This window comes from Lynx rufus, unplaced genomic scaffold, assembly GCF_022079265.1.
Source record: "Lynx rufus isolate CCGP_SWC_20201006 ecotype Redwood Valley unplaced genomic scaffold, mLynRuf1.p SCAF_32, whole genome shotgun sequence".
In the NCBI taxonomy this organism is placed as follows: domain Eukaryota; kingdom Metazoa; phylum Chordata; class Mammalia; order Carnivora; family Felidae; genus Lynx; species Lynx rufus.
In genome coordinates, this window is record NW_025814848.1 from 2,346,824 (window position 1) to 2,366,285 (window position 19,462).

The window sequence follows — 19,462 nt, forward strand, 5'->3', positions numbered from 1 at the left end:
TAGAACGCCGTCTCATTAGACAGGTTCACCACCGTCCATCACCGCTCTGTCTCTCGCCTGCCCTGATTTTCTTGCTTGCAGTTGCCCCTACCTGACACGCTCCGTTCGCACTGGCTCGCCTGTCCCCCTCCGTCTTCCACACCGGACTGTCCCTTCCTTGAACGTAAAGCTTCTCTCGCTTTTTCCCGGGGCTGGATGCCCAGTGTCTGCAACAGAGCCAGGCTCATGGCGGGAAGTCACCATAGCCGAGGAAACGATGCCCAGGCAGAGCACAAGGCAAAACGGCCCCATGCCAGAGCCCAAGCGGGGCTGGCCAAATGCGTCAGAGCAAAGGCCCTGGGCGGCTGGAATCTTACAGAGCGCACTGGAGGACTGCAAAGGAGCCGACGCAAAACAAAGGCAAGACAAACAGATTTAAAAAGAGCAGAGATATCCTGGGAGGGCTCTGTGCGCTGGAGACTTTTTACAAACAGTAGGCGCCCTGAGACGGGAGAGCAAATCCTGGTGTGACGGTTCATTCCGTGTGTCAGCATCTGGCTGAGCGTCAGTCCAGGTGTGTCCGGGGAGGGGTGTGGCTGGACCACAACGGCGCTGGAATCGGTGAACTGCCCGCGCCCGGCTGTCCTCCCACGGGGGGCCAGCCCCTCCCACCGGCTGGAGGCCTGAGCAGAGCAAAAGGAGGAAAAAGGGGAATCTCGCTCTCTCTGCCCGACCCGGAGCTGGAACATCGGTCTCTCCTGCCCTTGGACTAGAACGTAAACCACAGCTTTCCGGGGTCTCCAGCTTGCAGGTGGCTGGTCACGGGGCTCCTCGGCTTTCAACACCGTGGGAGCCAGTCCTCGTAATAAATGCCTCTGTGTGTGTGTGTGTGTGTGTGTGTGCGTGTGTCAGTCAGGGTTCTCCTGAGAAACAGAACCAATGGGATGTACACACACACACACACACACATATATACACACATATGTAACGTGTATGTGTAGACATCCCACCAGCTCTGTTTCTCAGGAGCAACACAGAAATAACGACTAATACAGCTGGGCCGACCCCGATAGACTCTGAATGCTAGCAGGGCATCGAACAGGAGTAGCACTTTTATTCTGAAAGAAAAGCAACTTTAGGGAATTTGAATAATTCCGTTGGTGATGGCTGCACCTCACTGTGCTGTGTGGACCGAGATGTCAGCTCCTCCGTAAATCCTGTCTGTCGGGACAGCACGTAGGGGGGTGTCTCGGCCGGCCTGTGTAAAGAACAATCTAAGGAATTCTCTGAACCACTGGAACCAGAAATGTGAAACCGGGGATGGGATATGCCGGGATAGCAAATACACATTTCACTAGCCCTGACTTCAGTGACAAAAATGTGACTATTTTTCTAGAACCGTGTTCAATTTGCCTTGAATTCCTAATTTGTCCAATATAGGAAACTTTTTCTAATGTTTATTTTTGAGACAGAGAGAGAGAGAGAGAGTGCAAGCAGAGGAGGGGCAGAGAGAGAGGGAGACACAGAATCCGAAGCGGGCTCCAGGGACTGAGCTGTCAGCACAGAGCCCGACGCGGGGCTCGAACTCATGAACCGCGAGATCATGACCCGAGCCGAAGTCGGACGCTCAACCGACTGAGCCACTCAGGCGCCCCATTTCTAAAACCTTAAAAAAGACTCGGGCATAAAGAAGGCGAGACAGCTTTCGCCAAATAACTGAAAGGCTGTCAGATGGAAGAGGGAGGGGACTTATCCACGTGACACGCTCGTACCTTGGAGTAGAAATTATAAAGCTACAGATTTCTGGGCAACTTCAGATAGAATTTTCTGGCCACCAGAGCTGTCCAACAGTAGTCCGGCTTGTATTAGAGTATTACAGTATTACAGTACCCCTGGAGTGAGAAGTCGGATGACCACGTATCAGAAACGGCACGTAAAAGATCTTGTGTTGCGGCTGGAAGGTTGGACCAGTGCCCCCCCAGTCGTGGTTCCACGTGGACACAACTCAGTTCCCAGGAGGCTCAGGAAATGGGGTGTTCCGACGCATGCCTTTTACGGGGTCCTTTTTTTGGTCTACGGCCAGTCCGGGTCCAGAGACGCCTGCCAGGGTGAACAGGGGAAAGCTATTTTCTTGATGTACTTTAATTTTATTCACGTGTCTCAGTCCTTCCGTGTGCTGAAAGGTCTGAATCATTTTCTCCCCAGTGACTTAGCCTTTCCCATACGCTAAGAGCATTCTTCTGAGCAAGACTTCTACGTAATTAGTGATACAGACGTCAGAAAGACCAGATCCTGATTATGCGTAATTACCGTGTGAAAATTTAGAAGTGTGTGTTTCACATACGTTCCTGATGTTTCTTTTCTGGTCAGTTTCCTTTCTCTCCTCAACATCAGTGAGGGAAAAGCCTAAATCTGTCATGCAGCCGGTGAGAGGCTTCTTTTTTTGTGTTTTGACGACGGGAGAAGGGAGTAGAAGAGGAAGGCAGCATAGAGGTCACGGAACAACTCTGCTGTTCCAGCATCGCGCTTTGGTATTCTCATGAGAACAGCGTCAGCCGTGTGTTATTTGGGAAGTGTTTAAAAATCATGAAACGTGTGAGATTTTCAGGTCTGTAAATGAGTAGTTGCCCCTCTCTCGGAACCGTGACGATGTGGACATTAACTGCTGGGCAAGTGGCCAAGTATCAGAGGCTTCGGGGAGGTGAAGGGGTCAATTCGAAACCTATGGAAACGGTGTCTCCTGCTCCTAATTCCCCTCCTTCCACACGTCAAGTGCCCGGTAAGCATGTTGAATGCATGTTGGCCTGAGAAGTGTTGCTTTTTAGGGTTCCTTTCGCTTTAGGAAATGGGTACGACGGGGAAACGTTCCTCTCCTCAAAGCTCTTGAGTTACAGAAGGCTGGTGGAAAAATCAGCCATGGGCATATAAAGGATCCAGTTTCGATCAGCTGTCCAGGGTACCAGTCTACAGCCCGAATTACCAAAGAAGTTCATGGCTATATTAGCTCCTGAAATGTATGATAATAAATGCTTTTTATTCGGTTTCACGGGAAATGAATACTGAACAAAACTCCTGTCTACAACACAATACGGTGCTATGCACTCGGAGGGCGTTCTGTTAGTAAGAGTTGGGTGGGGGGGGCAGTTCCTTTTTAAGGGATTTCTACACTTTTGTCTAATTCACAAGGCTGTGGACTCCCATATTTAATACCATAACAGGTCTTTATTTCAGGAGACATTTATCGTGTTTGCTCCCGAATTTCGTCTTAATACCTTTCTGGTGACGGAGGGTCTGTGGATATACAATTGAACTCCTCACCCTTTCGGTCTTAAAGATTTATCGTTTGCCTGCCCACCTGATGGTCAGCAGAGATGTCAAATAAGCACAGTTTCTTGAAGCAGAGGTTTAAAGCTAAAGCCACGAGTGTGCTTATCGTGGTATACAGATTACGTGAGGTTTAGCCTAGAACATTTTCGTCGCTCTAGCAGAAGGAATCCCCGCACTTGCACACAGACACGTGCGTGCGACACGAGTCCTTCCCGCTCCTGAGTCTTCCCGCCCCCCCCCAACAATTTGGATGGTTTCTGGGGATCCCGAAGGCCAGGGAAGCTACTTTGGAAGTCTCAGGGTCAGCGCTCAGGGCCATTAGCTTTGTAACCTGATGCTTGAGTTGCTCTCAAATACTCTTCCAACCTTTCAAACGACACAATGGGATTCATAGATAATGTTACACGATTTCACATCGCACTCAGGCGGTCTCTTCCTTTCCGCTAGGAAACGGCTGCGGCAAACATACCACATCATGTCACCGTGGACCTGGGGTTTTCTGTGCAGACAAAGCCCGAGTGTTTGCAAACACGCTTCCGTGGAGCCAGCGTGTGTCCTCCCCAACGTACGGAACATCTCTTACCTTCCCCGCAAATGATAAAACGTGAAAGAGGATACTTTAAAAACTCTGTATTCAATTATTCACACCAAAGGATATCCATTAAAATTATGAACAGCTCTACATATATTTCATGTATCATACATATATATATATACTTTGTATGTATAGTTACATATCGACAAAAGGTTTCTTGCTGCTCTAAGCATGTGAGTAAAACAAAGCTACATTTTTCAGTGTAACACCCATATGTGCATATATACCGGCAGTCTGAATTATGAGTTTATTTACAACTGGCCTCGGTTATAATAAATGATGACTGTTCTATTATACAAACATAACAGTAAAGGTTTCTTTTAGGTACAAAGACTGCAAATGAAAACGTGAAAAAAATTACACACATGTACAATATTTATAATTTATAAATGCCAAGGTAAGACCTCTTTAAATTATTGCCCTTGCGCATTTTACAAAGATCTTTAATGTGTCATCCATACAAAATAATTGGGTTTGAAATCTGCCAACTCATCAACTACCATGAAGCCGGAAACTCTTTCTCCTTCCAAAAGAGAGCCCATTAAAACTTTGGATGCAGACCCATCACCCCCACAAATCTGTTTATCGAGCGCGCCGTGTTTCTGATGGCTCGTAGCCCATCTTACGCCCTAGCGGTGTGGGCTCAGCAAGATTACTGCCAGCAAATTCTTCGGCACCTTGACTAGGGAGGGAGATAGGATCTCTTCTATTCGTACGGACCTACAGAGAAAGCCACCTCTTCAGAAAGTTTCAAGAGGCTGCATTTCCATGAAGTTTGGGTAACTTTCACAGTGTTTTGGGTGAGCACGTTATTTCACACGGGTCACTGGGTCGGGTCCGGCGAGGCGGTGGAGGCATCGTATAGACATTCCTCCTACAAAGAAGTCTATCGTCCTTCCCACGCGCACACGAAATGGATACGCAGAACAGACACCACAGACAGATCGTATGGGAAACAATCCTGCCGATCTGGCTTTTACTCGGGCTGTTTGAGATACGGCACGGGACTGGCTTATCGTTCAAGCGGCTAAAGAAAACACCCACAAGTCGCAACGCCTGGGGTCTAGTCATCTTTCAGGTGGGCCGGAGTACCAGCTGGGGCGCTTTTCAACCTTAACTTGTAGTAGGAATGAAAACGGTCCGTTTAAACTTCTGCAGCTATACCTCAAAACCCTCAGCTGGCACCCCCCACCAGCCAACTGACGTCTCTACTCGCCACGGCGGACTGGGCTCTAACTTGGGGTCCGGGTCCTCGGGTGACACTCATCGACGCCCCGGGAGAGGCACGCTCGGGTCTAGCCCGCGTTCAGTGCCCGTTTTCCTGACCCTCGCCGTGAAGGTCGGTCACACCGCACGCTGGGTAGACAGCCCCGTGGTCCACCGAGGGGCCGAGGGGGGCGGAAACTTGACAGGCGAGCGAAGGGAGTGGTGCTTCTTTGAATTTCGAATACTGTTTCTTCGGGAACATTCTCGTCTTTCTCTTTGTCCCACCCCTTTACTTTAGAACCAGAACACAAATGAAACGTTTTTCTCTCTTTTCTGCTGTTTTTTTTTTTTTTACCGTCACGGAAATGCATCGAATGCTTCAGACAACCGAAATATCCAGTACAAAAAAAAAGGACAAAACACACAAAGTGTCAAGCACTGCCTGGGGGATCACTAATTCGAACTTAAGATGAAGTGGTGAAAGAAATCGGCAGAATGCGTCTCAGGGTAAATACTTAAGCGAAGGCAAAACGGAACAGCCACGCACTGCTGGGGAAGGGGGGCTGTCGACAACGGGTAATTCACATCTCACAGAGGTTTTTAAAGCCAGGCTGATAACTTGCAGCCAAAAGGGTCACACTAGTGCGACCGAAGGAAGGAGTCTTTCAAGAATTAAGCCCCAAATAAAACCAGCGCGGTGTAGAAAGCAAACACAGGTCCGAAACAGATACAGAAGTGATTTTCAAAATCCAAGTCATGCGTATGTACCTGAAGCCCAACGAAATCACACCGTAATCGTGTCGCAGTTCTTGGAAATGCTTGCAAAAAAGCCTGCATCTGAACGGTTCATTGGTTACAGTCATGAGGGTGTGTGCGAAGGACATCAAATAAAGGACAGAAATCTGAGGAGAGAACGGTCCTTCCCATTCAATTTGATCAAATTAACTACAGATGTGTCCCTTTAAATGTTTTTACTTATAATTAAGCAAGAAGAAGAAAACAATAAATCTATGAATAAAGACGTAAAATCACAGAGTTTAAAATAAAGGCACAGGCCCAGGCATGGCGAAGAATTTAGTCCTATTAAAGCTCAAACCTTAATTTTGAGTTAAAAGACCAGAAACGTAATAGTCAAACTAAATCTATTACAAAATCCAGGTAGCTAAGGATTTTATGCATCTATGTGTATCACGTACAAACATATCTAGAGTGCCCAATCATACCAATAAAGCAAAATTCACTGAGATTAATTGTGGAAAAGTAAAAAAAAAAAAGAATCTAAAGCTATCTAAAAAGCATGCTCAAAAGAGGAAACCTACGCTGAATAAATCCAGTTTCCAAGTAGTTCTGTCGTCGTCACCGTGAGAACACGTCACCTCGAGCGACACCGTACCATTTGCACAGACGCCTTCCCACGGAGGGAAGCGTCCAGAATGAGGACGGCTGTGCTGAGAAATCCAGCTTCGTCTCTCCTCCATGACTCTGACGAGCCTCACAGAGTGATGAGGGCTGGGATGTGGATCTCAATCTGGCCCATAAAAGGGCCACTTCTGAGACTGACTTTCCACATCCATTTATATTTGTTTAAGTTTTTCTAATGAATTAAACCAAAGTCAGCTATTAATTAATAAGATGCTTGGGAGTTTTAGAATTCTATTCCACTGCCTAAGTTCGATATTTCATGTTGCTGGCAGGCATTTCCAAGAAAATTTCTAGTTAAAAAATACAGTCAGTATCTCTGGGGAAGATGATGTACGAATTGCATTTGACAACAAAGCTGTGTCTATTATCCGTCAGCACAACCACTAACAATTTCCACAAATCGAACAAGCTACACATACTCACAGCTGGTTACCAAATTTATGCGGACGGAAGTTTTGGCCCCACATGAAATACCACCTTAATGAGAAACTTGTCAAAATTTCTGGTAATTAAAGCCATCTGCCCTTTGAAGAAAAGATCTGGGAGAAAGATGAGGACAGAACTCAAAAGTTTGTCTGCCAAAATATAAAAATACTCCTAACTGCATTGTTTCCAAAGCAGATTACTGACTAAATACCACTGCATCTTGGGCCCAGTTTAGGCCAATCTATGATTCCGAAGTAGTACTAAGGAATATTCATAGTTTACGTTAGAACGTAGTCCTTTGTTCAAACTTCGCTTTGATCATGAGGATACCTTAGGAGAAATCAGCCAGTCGATAAATCCACGTACATTTTTTCGGAAAGTTGTTCAAAGAACACATCACCTGACATAATACACCTGGCTATGCCAAAATACGAGAACTTTCTCGAATAATCTTCGAACGGCACTCTTAAAATGGAAAGATAGTCATAGGATTCCTCCCCCTCATGACTGTTTTCTGTATCAAAAAGCCCAATTCACGCATTCTTTTAAGATCCTTTTAATTAAACCCATCTTAAATGATACTTCCTCCCCTGGTCCCTTGCATTTCAGTCGTCGAGTTAAATTAGATGCCTGTACTAATTCTCGCGAGTGAGGTTCGATTTGGTGGGTCCAGTTTCATACATGCGGGTGCGGAAAAACATGCAACATTTTAGAATCCAATCCTGTAAACGCACTAACGTGAAAAGGGATGTTTTCTAGTCCGCTCTTTATCAAACAATATACATTTTCCAACACGCGTCAGTTTTTGAAGAAAGGGGCTCTTACTTTTTATTGATGTCTTGCATCTGTCTCCCTTATACATATGTCCTTTCATACATGTGTGTATATCTGCGTGCGTGCGCGTGTGTGTGTCTAATTACAGTGGTATTTCATTTTACCTCGTATTGCGTAACAGCAAATGGAGCCCCACATAGGGAAGATGGCAACTTTCAAAAGCCCACAGGGAAACTGAACACATAGTGTTAATTCTAAAATAAGAACGTTCACATGTAGCTAACTCTTCTACAACGTAAATCGTATTGTAGAAACATTTAATCTTTTTGGCAAAAACCATATGGATAATAATGTGTACATCACTGAATATGTAAAAGAGTATTTCCAAAATTGATTTTATTGAAAGTAATATGCCGGTCTCCTGCCACGGGAACAGTAGCTAAGCTATTTGTTATGAATCAGCCCATCACTTCTTGAGACTCGAATTCCTTCGGGGTCGGGACTAACCACAGCTTTGGAGGTGACCTTGCCATGGTGCTGAAAATCAACAGCATGAATGGGCACCAGAAGCGACTGGCTTGTAATCCTTGTACGAAGGGGTCCAGACTCTTGTGTATTCTTCAAAACGTTTACGCTGTACAGTAATAAGAGTCTACCCAAAATTATACAGAAGAAACTCTCCAAATCACAGGTTGCGGTGTAGATCCTTGACCTCGAGCAGAGGAAAGAGGACAGAAGTTAGCCCCGAAGCATCCGCACCGGGTTCCACTTCCCGGTCACGGACGGAGAGCGTGGGGAGTGCGACTGAGGAGCACAAAAGGGGACGAGCGGGTAGTGGGCACGGCAGATCAAAGTAAAAATTACACACGACTTAAATTTCACGGTTTAATGTGATTTTAAGAGAAACGTATGGTATTTTAATGAAAGAATTCGTAGAAGAAACCTCTCATTTTGAGTGTGAGTCTCAAATTTTGCAATGACACCAAGTGAAAATATAAAGAAATCATTATTAAAATTCACATTTTACATCCCCTAAGACCTGTCTGTTAAGAAAGACTCATATGCTTGGCTTTTGTTTTGTTCTTTATGCAAAGGGTTTAGAAAATTTGCCTACAATGATGGGAAAAAAAAAAACAACACCAACTAAAAAATATTCTTTGCCGTTTTTTGGTGGATACTTGTGGTTCGGAGATTTGTTATGGTGTATACTTGCCTCTTTTCTCAGGACAGAAAGTCTACCTCATTCAGTGTTCGACCTATTCATCTAAGCCCTTCAGTATAAACCTAAAGAACACACTTTCGTCCACCTAACTTTTAATTCACGAGGCTCTGAAACAGGAGTCTGACTACCGTCCATCGCTGATTGCAGAAAGACACTTCTTACGCTGTCCCCTCAATGACGCTTGTCCTGAGGCCGTCTGCTACACTTCACGCTAATTACAAGTAGGTCACACACAAACATTCACAACAGTAATATGTAAAAATTCCTATTTAGAACCAACAACGTCAAAGCAACATTGGTGTTAGAGCCAAAGTACAATATCAGAGTAGTACCATTTTAACCCCTCACTAGAAAGATACAATGGAAAAGTACCCCCTTCTGAATGATTGTTGTCCTATCCCATTAAGGCCTCAGCAATATGCGCCTATTAGAAAAGGCCAGTTCACAGGTCAAACGGGGTCACGTGGACAGCCGATCTGGCCCCGGGGTGGTCCTGGTTGGTCACCGTCTACGATGCGTTACAGACGAGACTGGCGGGGAGTCATCCACTTGCCGTGTTTCCCGATGTCACCTTGTCGAAGAGGTCTGCAGCCCAGTTACCAGGTGTAGGTTTCCCCCCCCCAAAAATAAAAGGAAGAAAAGTCAAAGAAGCAGGACGGGCGTCTTCAGGTGGGACAGCTGGTCGCGTAGCGGTCAGTCCCCCATCTTCACTGGCAGCTTCTCAGATGGCTCGTGGGCCCCCGGCTGGGACGAGACCCACACGGCACTCTCCTCCCCTCGGATCACCTTCTCCCACTGGCTCAGGTTATTCCTACGGATAAGAGATGCGGGGACAGGTGATGCTTGAAAAAGGATTTCCGGACTCGGGTCTCAGAATTTAACCACACCGCCCTGAGGCATAGCTGAGCAAGAGGGCTTTCTGGTGCCCTCCTGACTCCGATAATGGCTTTTGTGCCGTGGCCACGCAGGACCCCGCTAGGTCTCCCTGATGTGGCCCTGCACCTTGACTTACTCAGCAGAGCCTCAAGCCACCAAGGCGTGGGGGGGGGGGGCCGTTCCCACGAGCTCCAGGCAAGGGTACAAAAGGAGAGCTCAGCTCGGGACTTATCACCTCCTCATCAGTTAGAAAGGCTGACTGGAGGGGCGCCTGGGTGGCTCAGTCAGTTAAGCGTCCGACTCTTGGTTCCAGCTCAGGTCATGATCTCACAGTTCGTGAGTTCGAGCCCCAGGTCGGGCTCTGTGCTGACAGTGCAGAGCCTGCTTGGGATTCTCTCCCTCCCCCTCTCTGTGTCCCTCCCGTTTGCTCTCTCTCTCTCTCAAAATAAATAAACATTAAAAGAAAAAAAACTGACTTGGAAAGGGGCACAAGCCGTCGGGAGTACTACCCAGGAGCACGGAGAGAAATGGAAAGGAAGGGAGGCTCCAGCAGCAAAAACGTTCGCCAACAGCACCAACAGCCAGGAGCCCGTGCTCTGCAGGTGGAAACAGTGCGCCGCCTGGGCTCCCTGTCACGTCATACCCGAAACCGGAAGGCGGTCCTATTCCGAACACCGTGTCACATATAAAAATTCACCGTAAGTTACACGTGACACAAAAGTGGGAAGTCTCCTTGTTGCACTAAAGCCATCTTCGTGCTCTGGCAACCTCTGGTGTCGGGTGTCGGCTCCCCCCCCCCCCGGCCCTTCTCTCTCCGCATCTGCAGCTCAACCTTCCGGAACAGTGTGGCACAGCGTGGCCGCCACCACCGCGGGACCAACATCCTGCCTCCCGTGGTTAACCGGGAAGAGATCTTAGCAACATCTCCCGCCTTGCAGCTTGCTTTCTTCTACACAAAGTGCACGTGAGACACACAATTCACACAGAGCACACGCACGGGAAGACGCCTCTGGACAAAAGCAATCTCTAAAAACATAACCTGAAAACTGTAACGTTTTACCTTCTGTGCCACGTTATCGCATGATATTTTCCCGGAGCCTAAAGGGGGTTTTTGACATATCGGAAAAAAGACCCATACTAATTTTGCTCTCTCCTCGGACACCAGTGATACATGATGACTTTTTTAAGTGTTAAGAAGGTTAAAATGGCCTTTAACGGATTACGTGGTCCCGCCAAGTACAACGAAGCAAGAATGCGTCAAAGCTGCCGCGACAGAAGAATCCCAGTGTTGACCGTGATGATGATAATATACTAGAGAGTAGTCCCTTCTGTTGGTTCTAAGTATTTAGCATAAAACACAGATAACGTTTAGATAGGAAAAGACTTTGGACTGTTGCCTAGGTTCTCTTTAATCACCTGGATTTTGAGTGATTTCTCTTTGGTGGGGCACTGACTTTTCCAACTGATCCCATCAGGATTGAGTCCTAGTTAAACTCCCTGTTGTCCACAGGGCTTAGTCCTGGTGTAAAAAGATAATACTTTAATAAACTAACCACTGCTGAACGTCTGACGGTTCAACAAAATAGGCTGGGATGTCTTACATTCATGTTTAAAACTATCAGTGTGTCCACGCAGTCCCCCGCCCCCCCGCTCAGTGTGCCCACCCCAAGCCCCAGGGTGCTTCATGGTTAAGCTGTTAGGGAAATCAGCTGGACACCAGCTCACGTGCAGAATATCAGCACGTATGGCCGCTCTGCTCATAGCCCTTTGACATCCCCACAGGGGACTTCTTCTCGAAGTCAAATGGAAATCTTACAAAAATTCCAATGTCCTTAGCTGAGCTCATCCCTCAAAAGCGAGTGACGGTGAAGGGGCTCAGAGACGTCTGAGGCCAGGGTGGGTGACAGTCGGCTTACAGCTCTTCTGGGGAAAAGACAGAACTCCCCGAGGAAGAAGATCCCACGCTGGTTCCCGCTCCTCGTGTGCCTAATAAGCTGTGTGACTGAGGCGGAGCCCCTCCCCACAAGCAGCCTCGAACACACAGCACGGCCCCTGTCTTTTCACACACACACTGGCCATAGATCCCTGGGTCATAACAAACCAAATCCCAAGCCACACGCCTTCTGGCTCCTTTTTGGCGGTTGCGTGACTTTATGAATGTCCTTAACATTCATAAAGTGTACCTAGAAAAACACACGGCCCATAAAATTACGTCCATTGTAAACCTTCGGGAAGACACAACACACGCCGATGGGACAGAACAATCCTATATGGAGTCTTAGTCGTTTTTAAAACTGATGCCCCCCCCCCAAAAAAAATAAGACTAACATCCCAGCTTACGCCACGGTACGTACCTGCACGCCTGCAGGAGAGGCTCCGTGGGCGGGAAGATCTGGGTGAGGGTCGTATAGCAGGGGATGGCCACGGCGTTGTAGAAGCCCAACTGCCCCCGTGCAGAGCCACGGACAAGAAGACACAAGACCGCACGTTAGCGACTCTAGTGGATGCCGCTTCTCAAGCGAAGCTTCCACTTTTCCACTTCTCAAGCCTAACTACGGAATTAAGTGTTCTAGTGTTGCTCTGTGATATCTGGGCTCGGCGAATACCGCTGCGGAGGGCGTTCGAAATGCCTTAAAGTAGTTTTTGAAATAACACACAGGAAAAGAAGTTAAACCGAAACCCAAGGGCAACAGCCAGTGAGACTCCATTTATGGATCAGTCAAGTTATCAATTCAAGTACTGTTCTTGTTGCTGGTCAAAAAATTAGTTTTCTTTTTTTTTTTTTTTCTTTTTAATGTTTGTTTTTGAGAGAGAGAGAGAGACAGACAGAGCGGGAATGGGACAGGGGCAGAGAGAGAGGGAGACACAGAATCCGAAGCAGGCTCCAGGCTCTGAGCTGTCAGCACAGAACCTGATGCGGGGCTCGAACTCCGGGAACAGAGAGATCATGACCTGAGCCCAAGTCGGATGCTTACCCGACTGAGCCACCCAGGCGCCCCCAAAAGTTAGTTTTCTACCACAGACATTTCAGAGTCAAACCTGCTATTTTTCTACATGGAGGCCTCTTTATAACTTAATATTGGGGAATCAGCACAGGGTGTTTTGTGGGTCTGTTACCCTTGGCCTTTGGTGCATTGTTTGGTCTCCTGAGATGTTCTTAATCTCCCTCCCTTTTTTTTTTTTTGACCTACAACAAATCTCATTGACTATATCACAGTTCTTCTCAGGTTACAGTTCTTTTAATATGCCAGATTTCACAGTTTTTGATCTCTGACACTTAAAAAAAAATATTAAGGGACATTTTATTAGGAATTTCAGGCCACAGTAGAAATAAGTGCTTCCAGCCCAGACTGGGCTACTGAAGGCCAGATGAAAAAGACCTTTTAGACTGTTAGCAGGGAACACAGAGGGTCTAGCTACAATTACCACCAGATATGACTGCCTCTTTGGATGAGGTGACCCCCCAAAGCAGGGCTTACCAAATTCTTTTAAAAAAAAGTGAACTTCAATGAGATGCACCCAAGGTACAGAAGAGCGGACTCTCCTTGGTGGTTACTTTCTGCCTTCTGCTGCTGTGCAGACTATCTGCACTCAAACTCATACTGTAAATGGGTTCGGCAATTTTGGCATAAAGCCAAACTCTTCTCTTAATTCAATGGTGCTGGAACACGGTCCATTCTCCGACGGCACCTTCAGCCATCCTGGGCTTTCGGCTGGGACGAAAGCTTAACTATCCAGAAAGAACTCTGTTAGGTAGGTATCTACCCGTGCGATTGCTAGATTGTAGGGTAGCTCTATTTTTAAGTTAAATTTGTTTTTAATGTTTATCTACTCAGGGAGAGAGAGAGAGCACGGGCAGGGGAGGGGCAGAGAAACAGAGGGAGAGAGAGGATCCCAAGCACGCTCTAGTGTGGTCACGGCAGAGTCAGACGCCTCAATCTCATAAACTGTGAGACCACGGCCTGAGCCGCAATCAAGAGTTGGATTTTAACCGACCGAGCCACCCAGGCACCCCTTTAACTTTTTGAGGAACCTCTATTCTGTTTTCCAGAGTGGCTGTGCCACTTGGCATTCCCATCAATAGTGCATGAGGGTTCCTTTTTCTCCACATCCTTGCCGACACCTGTTGTTTCCTGTGTTGCTACTTTTAGCCACTTTGACAGGTGTGAGGTGATATCTCATTGTGGTTTGGATTTGTATTTCCCTGATGAGGAGTGATGTTGAGCATCTTTTCATGTGTCTGTTGGCCATCTGGATACCTTCTTTGGAAAAAATGTCTATTCACATCTTCTGCCTATGTCTTCACTGGATTATTTGGGTTTTTTTCGGTGTTGCATTTGATAAGTTCTTTATAGATTTTTGATACTAACCCTTTATCAGATATATCATTGATACAAAAGTACTGATTCAAAGGGGCCCATGCACCCCAATGTTTATAGTAGCATTATGAACAGCCTACTTATGGGAAGACCCCAAATGTCCATCGACAGATGAATGGATAAAGAGGATGTGGTTTATATACACAATGGAATATTATGTAACCATCAAAAAGAATGAAATCTTGCCATTTGCAATGACGTGGATGGAGCTAGAATGTATTACGCTAAGCAAGTAAGTCAGAGAGAGACAAATATCATATGATTTCACTCATATGTGGAATTTGCGAAGCAAAACAGATGAACACAGGGAAGAGGAAAAAAAGAGGAGAGGGAAACGAACCACAAGAGACTCTTGATGGTAGAGAAGAAACTGAGGGCTGCGGGAGGGGTGTGGGTGGGGGATGGGCTAGATGGGTGATGGGCATTAAGGAGGGCATTTGTTGAGATGAGCACTGGGTGTCGGATGTAGGTGATGGATCACTGGGTTCTACTCTTGAAACCAATATTGCCCTGTATGTTAACTAACTAGAATTTATATAAAAATTTGAAAAAGGAAAAAAAAAAGAACTTTGTCAGATCCCTATCTTAAGCCATTGTAGCAAGATAAGATTCAGAGGAATTAACAAATCAAATAGAAAGCCATGAAACATAGGGTGAGTAAAGAAAACAGAGGCAAATGCTTAATCACATGGTGGGACAGGACAGGATGAGCAGAGGCCAGGGAGGGCAGACAGGTCTCAGGAGCACCTACGTGGGAAAGCTCCATAAACAATATTAAAAAGAAACTAAACTGCAAAATACACACGAGACAGGCCTGCCAGGTGCACGTTCAGCAGGAAGGAACAACAGGCCCCCCCATCAGCAAAGCTGGCCAAGGACGCGAGCACCCCGTGGACGGAAGGCAGTGAGGAGGAGAAAGCCACAGGGCCTTTGCCTTTCTCTGTGCTGGCGTCTTCGAAACCTGTGGACCTGCCTGAACTGCTGTATTAATAGTAGGAAAACTTGAGACCTCATCCAAAACCATCATCCTGTGCGTTTTCTCAAATGTTTTCTAAACTAAATTCTAGGTTACAATTATTTGTCCGCAGCTAACTTCCTCGTGACGGCGTTTGAAGAACGGTACTTTCGAAAGACCGTGGGTCTGAGAAGTACCTTGTACCACACATGCACACACGCAGAACTGACAAGGCACAGAGCTGTCAAAACATCACAAAACTGACATCAACCATGGGGTAAGACCTGAACAAATATTAATTAATGTCAACTGACCGGAAGAGAAAACCCAACATGTACTAGAACACTGTGCGTTACTTGTTGGGAGGAGAGGACCTGATCAAAACTTAGAACGCTTCTCTCTAAAGGATACCTTTGCACGATGACGAAAGGTTTTCTGCTTGTTAAAAATATTAACAACTCAAATCCATCCATTCCTCTATTTCAAGTCACTGATTACTGTGCTCAGATCTGTAGCAAGAACTGAAGGCAGGAGCAGCTGTGGATTCCTGAAATCCAACTAGAACTTCCTGACCCTGGTCTTGTTACCCGCAAACTCCACCTGAGTAGAGATTTCCAGCCCTAGGCTCTGCAGGACGGTGGATACTTTTTATTCACGGATGACTCTGGGAGCGCCTCACGTTATCCGACCTTCCAGCAGGACCCATACCTGGCCCTGTGGGACCTCGTCCTTCTTGTCTCTGTCCATCATGGGGATGGGCTGTATTCCCAGCTTCTTCATCTCGTCACCCTAAGATAAACAGGGAAAGCCAAGATTGCTCAACTTATCAACGGTCACAAAGTTCTGACATTAACGAGTTCCCTTTATGCATGAATTTCCTTCAAAATGGATAACGTTTCTGGCTACTGATCCACACAAGCGTCAAAACAAAAACTTAACGTATCAGTTTGGCGTCTATCCTGATGCCGTCTGTTCCGGTTCCGCTGTGTGCGAGTTAGTGACAGGTACGACAAGAGGAGCAGAGTAACCAGGGAGGCCCAGTGATGGCCAACAGAGCCTGGAACAGACCTCGCGGCCTTCTCCTCACTTACGTTTCAAGGGAGTCTTCGTGTGTGTTGAACTGGACGGAGCGAGGCTCTAGAGAGAAATGTTGTATATCGAGAATAAACACGAGCCTGCTAGAATGGTGTAACTGGCTGTAAGCATGGCAAAGGTTATAATCACAGATGTTTATATTGAAGGCTGACTGTGTCGCAGCCTCTGGGGTAGGTAACCTGTGGCTACTCTTTCATTCAACCTTCACGGAATACTAGGGAGTTAGAAATTATTGTCCCCGTTTTATAGATTTGAAAAATTCTTTCCCTCTTTTTTAGTTATTTGTTAAAGACCGTTAAAATCTTTCTTAATACATCCCAACTTTTTCCTTACTACCCATGTCCCTCACATTTCTTAATTATTCGATTATTTTCATTATTTCGCAATCATGCTTACGTTTAGAAGTCAGATGCACAGAACTAAGGCCATCCTAGATTTGCTAAGGTCCAGAAATAAATGTCTATGACCCTCATGAAGATTTCCAGGTACAGGACAAAGGAAGCCGTCCTAACAACATGAAGGCACGTGAGCACAGCTTTTGCGATAGTGTGGTCGCTTTTAAATGTTAACGTCAGGGGTTCTCAAACTTTTTCGTTTTCCGTTCTGAGTGAGTGAAGCTAGCCAGGCCTCTTGCTCGAGGATACCACAAGTGCAGTACGTGAACAGATCTCGACTAAACAATGACCTGACTATGTACTATACTCCCAGACCAGGATAAATGCTAACCAGGAAAACAACAGAGTGTTGTGGAAGGTACACAACGGGGACCATCCCTAGAGCAAGGCCTGCCCAGGAAGGCTGCAGAGGGCAGGGCGGGGCCAGGGAAGCCGCCCTGGGTTGGCGACGAGAGGGCCTTGGGTCAGGGAGTCCAGACAGGTTGAGACATGGCATAGTCTGGAGGGGCAGTGGTCTGTGTAGATGAAATCCGTGCTTTCGGTCTTTATCACAACGGCACGCGGGGGCAGACCGTCAACAGCGCTAACGTGGCCACTAGCCCACAGATGGGGCAACCGAGGCACGGGGCTAGGTGGGGGGCTGGCCTGAGGCTTCATCCCCAAGTACAAAAGCAGGATTTTCATCTCAAGCAGCAGGACATCAACGACCACACTCTGAGTCACTGCTATTCTGACTCCAAGCGAAAAGGCAAGGACTCCGGTTAGAACGCTGCGGTAATTTGGGCGCAGGGCGGCCAAGTCCTGGAGCGGGGAGGCATGGTGGGTGCTGGGCAGAGAGTGGACCTAGCGAACCCCAGGGAGGTCAACAGGCAAGACGCAGCGACATCCGTCTCCTCTCATGGACTACAAGGTCCGTGAAGACGGTGTCCTTGGGCACACTGGGAGCTTGGTCAATCTCTCTGCGCCGTTTCATCAGTGCAGAATAGAGAGGGAAAAAAAATCTACGTAACACATCTGTCACATTTTCATTCGTGTTTTAGAATCCAAATATAGTTATTAAAGTATGGGTTATATCAGTTAAATAAAATTATCTGCAAAACAATAAGCTAGCTTTAGACCAGTTTCCTTATGTGGTATTTACCGAATGTACCTCACGCGAGAGTGTGTATGCACAATGTGTAAGGCATTCTGGAAAAATAACACAAGTATAATCAGCTCGAGGCCTGCGGTCCTCATGCAGCAAAAATTTTTCTCTTTGCCATCATGAAAACAATTTAATGTCATAAATGGTTTCTGCTAAATTTTCAACTGAATGGTTTTCTGGTTTTTACTTTTTACAACCATTCTTTCATACGGGTGAGGCCTAAGGTTTGAGTCACCAACTACCAAACTCTCCACCCTTCAAATTTAATTTTACTTCTTCCAACCAAATGAGGTACCCGAAGATTTAGTTTCACTCCCCCCACCTCACTGTAATCTTTGAATTTGCAGCAGCCTAGCTATTTGTGGATTCATTTGAACAAGAGAATATTCCACTTACTCGTGGACAATTCAGAAAGAAAACGGAGAAATAAAACACTGATATTTTGATCAGAAATAAAAATTTCTGATAATTTAGATAACCCAGTCAAGAAAAGGTATGAATGAAAGTAATATCCATGGTTGTTCCACGTATCAGGAGTTTTAGGAGTTCAAAGCACACATGCTCTGTAGAACTCCTAATTTGCAGCTGAATTAACTATCTGGGATATTCGCAGAAACTCGTACATCTCTGGTACAAGAGAATTATCCCCCAAATTTCCAAGTGCGGACACATACAGCATGTGACACTGAGGGACTCACAATGGGCTGTACGTCTGCGTAAATGTCTTTGTATCTGTGCAGAAATGCTAATTCCTCTACTGCACGTGATTGACAACGGTTTTCCGAAGGAACCAGCACCCAGAGCAACTAAGATACTGTTACTTAAATACCCGCACGTTTACGTTCTCGTCCAATTTGTTCTCATTTCCGCGTTCATATAAAAAGCGAAAACATACCTCAGCCCAGAATTCTGCATATATATCATTTGCTGTCAGTTTTGTAACCGGCCACAGTTTTGTTACGGAACAAAGATCACAGGCAGTCATCATCAAACCAATGACACGGTCTCTGGAACACAGGAACATAAAACGGGTCAGCGTGGCGTGGGCAAGACAGGCTAGAAAGACGTCTGCATTTTCAGGAAAAAGAGGCTTTAAGCAGGCATTCCTTCGCGACGAGGAGGAGGGAGCTGACGGTACAAAGCCAGCAGGCAGGGACGTGAGTGCAACGAAAGCGCGGCGTTAGCCCAACTGGAAGGGCATCGGTCACCTCGGTCACCGGCCGCGGGAAGGATTCGGCGCGTGTCCCTGCTGCCTGGGTACCACGGCTGAAACCAGAGAGGATGCAGGCATGTACCTAAACCCTAAGTCCTGTACTGCGCTTATACTGGGCCAGATTCACCCCTTCCACGGAGTTCTGGAAACGCACGGGGCAAAGAAACCCTGAAGAAAACCATCTACCCCGATCCTCTTGTTTCTGGAAGAGAAACGTGAGGTGCGAAGAAGTGAAGCGAGGTCCCCAAGGCGCGAGCAGCTGGAGACCAGGCCACAGCGGACACGGGTCTGTCCCCCGAGTCTGGGCTGGGCGGCGGGGGGGCTGTCGCCGGGCGCTGTGCGGACCCCGACCTCCGCGGCTTCGCACCCACACTCTGACTTCCCTTTTCCAAATATGGGTTGGTTTCATCCTTCCTCTCGAAGAAAAAGAAAACACTGCTTAAAGCCTTCCAGC

The 19,462-nt window shown here is 46.8% G+C and overlaps 1 protein-coding gene across 1 annotated transcript in view; it reads right to left on the reverse strand.

Annotated features, from left to right (window-relative positions):
• Positions 1-414: 414 nt before the first annotated feature.
• Positions 415-19,462, reverse strand: part of PDE10A (phosphodiesterase 10A) — a 305,028-nt gene continuing 285,980 nt past the window's right edge. The window contains exons 19-23 of the mRNA XM_047093138.1: positions 18,691-18,802; positions 15,870-15,950; positions 12,182-12,270; positions 9,703-9,762; positions 415-481 (exon numbers count right to left, since the gene is read on the reverse strand). Coding sequence (XP_046949094.1) covers positions 415-481; positions 9,703-9,762; positions 12,182-12,270; positions 15,870-15,950; positions 18,691-18,802 — 409 coding nt within the window. The remainder of the gene's footprint in view (positions 482-9,702; positions 9,763-12,181; positions 12,271-15,869; positions 15,951-18,690; positions 18,803-19,462) is intronic.